This window comes from Oxyura jamaicensis, chromosome 5 (assembly GCF_011077185.1).
Source record: "Oxyura jamaicensis isolate SHBP4307 breed ruddy duck chromosome 5, BPBGC_Ojam_1.0, whole genome shotgun sequence".
Lineage (NCBI taxonomy): Eukaryota > Metazoa > Chordata > Aves > Anseriformes > Anatidae > Oxyura > Oxyura jamaicensis.
The window spans coordinates 29,110,744-29,117,907 of NC_048897.1; the positions used below are offsets into that span (position 1 = coordinate 29,110,744).

General features: G+C 74.2%; 1 protein-coding gene across 1 annotated transcript; it reads right to left on the reverse strand.

Moving 5' to 3' along the window:
• Nucleotides 1-617: 617 nt before the first annotated feature.
• Nucleotides 618-6,889, reverse strand: LOC118167378 (pleckstrin homology domain-containing family G member 3-like). Its single transcript, XM_035326706.1, is given in 17 exon segments — nucleotides 618-1,392; nucleotides 1,394-1,435; nucleotides 1,437-2,435; nucleotides 2,551-2,777; nucleotides 2,966-3,040; nucleotides 3,124-3,219; nucleotides 3,304-3,337; nucleotides 3,460-3,546; nucleotides 3,622-3,714; nucleotides 3,788-3,970; nucleotides 4,058-4,192; nucleotides 4,289-4,439; nucleotides 4,537-4,583; nucleotides 4,664-4,733; nucleotides 4,820-4,920; nucleotides 4,999-5,274; nucleotides 6,798-6,889. Coding segments are annotated over 16 exon segments (3,252 nt in total). The 5' UTR covers nucleotides 5,266-5,274; nucleotides 6,798-6,889; the 3' UTR covers nucleotides 618-747.
• Nucleotides 6,890-7,164: the final 275 nt, after the last annotated feature.

Genomic DNA, 7,164 nt, shown 5'->3' on the forward strand with positions numbered 1-7,164 from the left:
CCCCCCCCCCCCCCCCCCCCCCCCACGCTTGTCCCCTTGCTGCGGGTGGGGGTCCCGGTGCTGTTGGGGCCCCCCCCTGCACCCCCACGGCCGGACCGAGCGTCCCTGGGGGGAGCGCACGGGTGGGTGGGCGGAGAGGAAATTTGGGTTCGGTTTGGGTTTTTTTCTTTTTGTAATAAAGATGTCAAAGCAAGGCGGGCCCGGGGCTGTGCGCTGGGGGGGCCCTTCTGGCGGGCGGGGTGGGGGTCAGGGGGAGTCCCGTCTCCTGGTGGTCCACGGGGTCGCCCTTCTCCTGGGCATGAAAAGTGGTTGTGGGGTCCTGGGCGACCTGGAGGGTCCATGGGGTGCCCCTTCTCCCTGCGGTCCAGAGTTGCCCATCTCCTGGTGGCCCGGGGGTGCTCCGTCTCCTGGGCAAGCTGGGCTGCATCGGGTGTCCACCTCCTTGGGGCCCACGGGGGGCTCTTTCTTTCAGGTGAGCTGTGAGTCCATGGGGCGCCCCTTGTCCTGGGTGAGCTGGGGGGGTCCATGAGGTGCCCCATCTCCTGGTGGCCCATGAGGTGTCCCATCTCCTGGTGGTCCATGTTGTCCTGGAGATGTCCTGGGGGGCTACGGGGTGCCCCATCTCTCAGTAGTCCACACGGTGCCCCATGTCATGGGGATCCAGGGTGTGTCCCGTCTCCTGGTGGTCCATGGGGTGCCCCATCTCCTGGGGATCCACAGGGCGCCCCATCTCCCGGCTGCCCCCCCCTAGCTGGCGGCGTCGAGGGTCTGAAACTTCTGCCGCAGGTCCCTGACGAGGCCGTGCCGGGGGGGCTCGGGGGGCTCACCCTGCCCGGGGGGGCAGCGCCGCCGGTACTCCTCGGAAGCCTGGTAGGCTTTGCAGCGCTCCACCACCGCCTTCAGGCAGATCTTCTCGCGGGTGGTGGGCGAGCGGATCTGCACGTAGGCGGGGGGCTCGGAGGCAGCAGGGGGGGCCAGCCTCTCCAGCACCACCACCCGCTGCCCCCCGGGGCCCAGGGGCGCCTGCGCCGTCATCCACAGCCCCCCGGGCTGCTGGTGGTGATGGTGGCCACCACCACCACCACCACTGCGCCGTGGGTCGGGGGTCCCCACGCCCGCCTCAGCGCTGCGGCTGCGGCCCCCACCCCGCTCCTTGGCCGCCGGCCGCCCCCCGCGCCCCGGCCCCTCGGGCGCCGAGCGGCTGCGGGTCACCGGTGGTGGCCGCGGGGCGCCGAAACGGGCGCGCAGCTCCCGCACGTCCGGCCAGGAGAAGGGCTCGGTGCCGCCACCGCCGGGGCTGGGCGGGCTGCGGGGGGCACCGGATACCGTGGGGGTGACGGTGTCCCCTGGGGACACGGGTGGCTTTAGCAAACCTGGGGGAGAAGAGAGCGGAGTGAGAGCGGGGCGGTGGCGGGGGGATGGTGCCCGTGGTCCCCCCCACCCCACCGTGTCCCACCTGGGGTGCTGGCGTGGGTGGCACCGTCCCCCAGCGGCACGCCGGCGCGGCGGCGGCGGCTCTTGATGCGCAGGCTGTACTGGCGGGCCAGCTGGTACACCCTGGTGGCGGGGCGCCCGGGGGGGCTCCCGAGTGCCAGCACCCCCGGGGGGTCCCTGGCACCAACGTCCCCATCCTCCAGGATGAGCAGCGGCTCGGCGGGGGGCTCCAGCCCGTTCTCCTGGTGCGCAGGGGATGCTCCATCCACCACCGGCACGGGCTCCGGAGGCGTTTTGGGGCTCACCGGCTCCGGAGGTGTTTTAGGGCTCACTGGCTCTGGGGGTGTTTTGGGGCTTCCTGGCTCCGGGGGGGGCCAGCTGTTGATTCTGGAGACCGAGTTCCTCACCAGCCCCTTGGGGATGTAGGAGAGGCTCTCGCGGCGCTTGATGCTGAAGCCGGCGTCCTGGTGCTCGGCGTTGTCGTAGTAGCTCCGGATCTTACGCAGCAGCAGCAGGTCCTGGGTGGAGAGGAGCGAGCGGCGCCGGGGGCCGGGGGGAGGCTCCGGGGAGGGCGGGGGGCTGCGGGGCGCCCCGCTTTCCGGGGGAGGCCCGTCGAGGCTGAGGGTGCTGCCGCTGCGCCCCTCCAGCGCCAGGCTGCCGCGGCGCGACAGGCTGCTGCCGAAGCGCTCGGCGATGACGCTGGCCTGGTCCAGCACCGAGGGGGGCAGGATGCTGCCCTCCCCGTGGCCTTCCTCCTCCTCCTCCTCCTCCTCCTCGCTGCTCAACGCCCGCGGGTCCTCCCCAGTGCCCCCCTCCGTATCCGGGTGCTGCTCGGGGTCGCCCTCCCCATCGGGCAGCCCTGGTGGGGGGGTCCCCGATGGGGAGGGGGGCGCAGGGGTCTCCAGCCCCTCGCCGAGCTCCCCGGTGCGCAGCGGGGACACCGGTGATGCCGGGGTGGCGGTGACCTCGCGGTGCCACTCGCAGCTCCCTGCTGGGGTCCCCTGGCAAGAGCAAAGTTTGGGGGGCACGGTGCCCCACGGCACTTATGGGGTGCCCCACAAGGGATGCGGGGTGCCACAGGTAGCAGGGGAAGGGGAGGGGGTCCGGTGCGGGTACCTGCTCCTCCTGGGGCTCCTCCACCATGTCCCCGTCCTTGTCCCCGTCCCCATCCTGCTCCTCCTGGCTGTCCTTGCCCAAAGCCTCCTCTTCCTCCTCCTCTTCCTCCTCCTCCTCCACGATGCCCCCAGCTGCAGCCCAGGCCCTGGGGGGCTGCGGGGGCTCCCCCGCCTCCAGGAGGGTCCCCTCGCTGCCTGCATGCTGGGGGGGACACGAGGGCTCAGCGCCTCCACGGGGGGCAGCCCCACACCACCCCATGCCTTGGCCTTACCTTGAGCCCTGCCAGCCACGTGTGGGGGGGAGAAGAGCAGAGGTGAGCGTGGGGGGGGGCAGCACCCCGGGGGGGCGCCCTCCCCCCCCCCCCCCCCCCCCCCCCCAAAAAAAAATACACCCCAACCCCGGTCCCCATCCGCACCCGACTGCCGGCGCCCCGCGTGCCCCCGCAGCCGGTCCGGCGGCATCTCGGCGTGGTCGCAGCGCTGGAAGGGCTCTGCGGGGCGGCGTGGGGGGGACACAGGCGTCAGCACGGCACCGTCCCCACGGGGGGACGCGGGGTCACGGGGGGGGGCTCACCCGACTGCCGGCGGCCGTGGCGCTGCTGGTCCAGGGGCTGGCAGGAGCGGCTCCTGTGCAGGCGCTCGGGGCTGTAGCGGGGCAGGCGCGGGGGGTCTGCGGGCACAGGGGGGTGACAAGGGGGGCGCGGGGACGCGGGGCGGGGACACGGGACAGGGGCGCAGGGCCGGGGGCACTCACGGAACAAGTCCATCTCCAGGATGGCTTCCTTGGCCTGGCGCAGACAGAGGCGGTTGGCGACCGGGGAGAGGTGGCAGCCCCAAGGGGGTGTCACCCCCCCACACACCCGAAAATAGAACTGAGAAAGGCACGGGGACAACGGCGGGGCGTGCTCACCTTCTGGGGGACGATGGCGTGGTGGTTCTCCAGGATGAGCCGCTTGATGTGGTGGGTCCAGACACGCTTCTCCTCCACGCTCTTGGCCTGGGGGGGTGGTGTGGTGGTGGTGGCAGCGGGCGGGGGTCCCCCACACCCCCCCCCTGCCCCGCAGCACCCTACCTGCAGGCCGTACTGCTGCTTGATGTGCTTGTAGTGAGCCACGCTGAAGCAGAGCGAGTCCCGCGTGCTCTCGATCAGCATCAGCGAGGAGCACTGCGCGGAGACGCCGTCAGCCCTGCGGTGTCCCCCCAGGACCCCCCCGCCCCCCACCTCGGCGAGCACCCACCGGGATGTGGCTCTTGTAGACGTAGTGGTCCCCGCGGCGCTTGGTGATGAGGAGGAGCTTGTCGAAGAGGAAGACGGCGCGCTCGCTGCGCGCCCGCTGCACGCGGAAGGTGCCCTCCAGCACCAGCTCCCCGTAGCTGGTCAGGTCCGGCCCCTTCCACTGCAGCAGCAGCGACTGGATCTCCTGCGTGGGACACGGGGACGTCACCGCAGCCGCTGCCCGGCCCCGCCACCGCGGTGTGTGTGTCCCCCCCCCCAGCCCGTGGCCCACCTGCTGGCGGATGGCGTGCTCGTGCTTGCGCTTCATGTCGTTGATGTACCAGGCCACGCAGGTCATGGTGTCGATGGCCTCCACCACCACCTCGTAGTCGTCCCCCGACTTGCGCTCAAAGTGCTTGGCGATCTCCTGCGGGCACGGGCAGCACGCCGTGGCACCGAGCCGAGGGCCCGTGCCGTGAGCTCCCACCGTGCCGGGTGCCCGTGCCGTGCCGTGCCGGCTCACCTGGAGCAGCAGGTGGTACTTGAGGATCCTCTGGACGGGCTTCAGCAGGTAGGCGCCCAGCGGCAGCGCGTGCCGCATCTGCTCCTGGCACTCGCGGAAGAACCGGGCCTGCTGCTTGCTCCTCATGCACTCGCTCAGCGCCGCCACCGAGCTGGGGAGGGGGGGGGCACAGCACCAGGGGGTGCTCAGCCCCACGGCGCCCAGCCCCGCAGCTCCCCGTGGCGCCCAGCCCCACGGCGCCCGCTCACTTGGGGTAGTTGTTGCAGTACTGCGTGTAGATGTCGAACTCCTGGCTCTGCGGGTGGCGGGGGCACGGTGAGAGCCCGGCACGGCCCCCGCCGCGTGCCCCCCGCCCCCGGCGCCGCGTCCCCTTACCCGCGTCACGAAGCAGACGGCCACGGCCACCGGGTCGCAGGCGCAGCTCTCCAGGCTCTGCAGCAGGTTGCTGGGCGGAAGGGACGGACGGGGGTTGAGGGGAGCCCCCCCGCCACATCACGGGGAGGGGACGGCGCCGCCATGGCCGCCGCTCACCTGCTGAGCTCGTAGATGTCCTCGATGTTCCCGAAAAGCGCGCTGACCTGCTCCGGCCGCAGCGGCGGCTCCTCGGCGTCGATGATCTTCCCCAGGTAGCCCTGTGCGTGCGCGCAGCGGCCGCTCAGCGCCACCCAAGGGACCGAGCCCCCGCCGCCGCGTCCCCGCGGGGCCCTCACCTCCACGATGCCGCGCAGGTCGCGGGCGTAGGTGCGCTCCGACTCCACGATCTCCAGCAGCACGCGCTGCAGGTACGAGGGCTCCCCGCCCGGGGGCCGCACGCCCCGCGGACCCGGCCGCCCCCCCGGGGCCGCGTTGTTGTTGCTGTTGCCCAGCCAGGGCTCCTCGCCGTCGCACGCCGCCTCCTCCTCCTCCTCCTCCATGCCGCGGGCGGGACCCGGCACCTCGCCGAGGGCAGGGCGCTGCGGGCAGGCGGGCACCGGCATCGCCGGGCTCTGGGGGCGGGCGGCGCCGTCAGGGGGCACGGCGGAGACCCCGGGGTGACCCGGTGACCCAACGGTGCCGTCGGGCGCCTCGACGGAGAGCTCGGAGCCGGGTCACCCCGCCCGCACCGGCCGCTCTCCCACCGCGGCCCCGGTGCCACCGAGCCGTCCGGGGCCACCGCAGCACCGGGGCAGGAAGCGTGCCCAACGGCGCGGGCCGCAGCTCCCGGCGGAAGGACGGTGCCGGCGGACGGCGGGCGACCTTGAGCCGGGCCACGTGCCGGGGCGGCGGTGCCACCCGGACCCCCCTGCCCGGCTCCCGGTAGCGGCGTGGCGGGGGAACGGGACCCGAACCGGTCCAGCCGGTTCCCTCCGGCTCCTCCCGCGCCCGCCGTGCCGCATGGCTGCGTCCCGCCGCCGCCGCCCTCCCCGGGCGAACGGGGAGCCCCCCCAAACCCCGCCCCGGGCCCCCCGGCCCCCCCCCCCCGGGGCAGCTGGCTCGGCCGCGGGGCAGCCGTTGGCAGCTTTGGGGTTCGGGGCGCCCCGAGCCCCCCAGATGCCCCACTGGGTGCCCCACGCCGCCGTGGGTCCCAGCCCCACGGCCACCGTCGCCCGCCCCCGGCCGCCCTAAGCCGCTCAGCGCCGGGATTACGGCGGGGCCAGCAGCCGGGGGGGGTTATCCTGCCCCCCCCTCCCCGGTGCCACCAAAGCCTCGGCGCCGAGATTAACCCCGACCCCGCCACCCACGGGGCTGAGCTGGGTACCCCCAGCCCGGCCCCGAAACGCCGGTTCCGAGACGACCCCCGGTGCCCGCCGGCAGGGGGAAACTGAGGCAGGGGGAGAATCCTGCGTGGGAGCCGGGCACGGCCCACGGCGCGTTCCCAGGCCTGTGGCTGGCCGGAGGCGGGAGAACCCGCCGGAGCCATATAAGGGCAGGCGCTTTCACCATTTCCAGGCTTTTTCCAGGATTCCGGCGGCCCCACAGACGCGGGGCACCGGCGGGGCGGCACAGCGGGTCCCCGTCCCCGTGGGACTCCCCGTCACCCCCAGCCCCACGGGGACCCGCGGATCCCTCCCCCCGTGGGACCCGCAGCGCCGGGCACCCCAGGACCCACGGTCCCCAGCCCCACGGGACCCCACAGCTCCTGCCCCACGGGGACCCACGGCGCCGGGCACCCTGGGGTCCACGATCCCTAGCCCCATGGCAGGGGATGAACCCTAACCCTAACCCCCGACTCAAAGCGCCTGGGACCCACGGACCCCAGCCCCACGGGGACCCACAGTGCCGGGCACCCCCTGGACCCACAGACCTCAACCCCACGGGGACCCACGGTGCTGGGCACCCCAATGATCCACGGACCCCAGCCCCACGGGGACCCACAGCACCGGGCACCCCGGAACCCAGGCACCGCAGCTCCACGGGGTGAGGACCCCAAGACCCCAGGACCCCAAGACCCCAGGCCCCCAGGCCCCCAGGCCCCGAGCCCACCGCCCCCACGGGGACCCCCGCCCCGCACCCCCCCGGCCGCACTCACCCGCCGCGCTCCGCCGCCGCCGCCGCCCCGTCCCGGCCGTGCCCGCAGGAAGCGGCGGGCGAGCCCCGGGGGCGGGGACAGCAGCAGCGCCCCGCCCGGACCCGGCACCCCGGGGTGCGGCACCCGCGGGGGGGGAGTGGGGGGCGCGGACACGCGTGGGGTGAGGGGGGGCCGCGGGGAGGGGGCGAGGGGCGGGGCCTCGGCGGCGGGGCCACGCCCATTCCGCGACAGGCCCCGCCCACTGCTCTTCAAACCACGCCCATTTCCTCAAGACCCCGCCCCCTCCCCGCTCGCAGCTCGCTGCCCGCGCCACTCCCGCTCCTTTAGCCCCGCCCACTCCGCTCTCGCCCCGCCCATTCCACGCAGA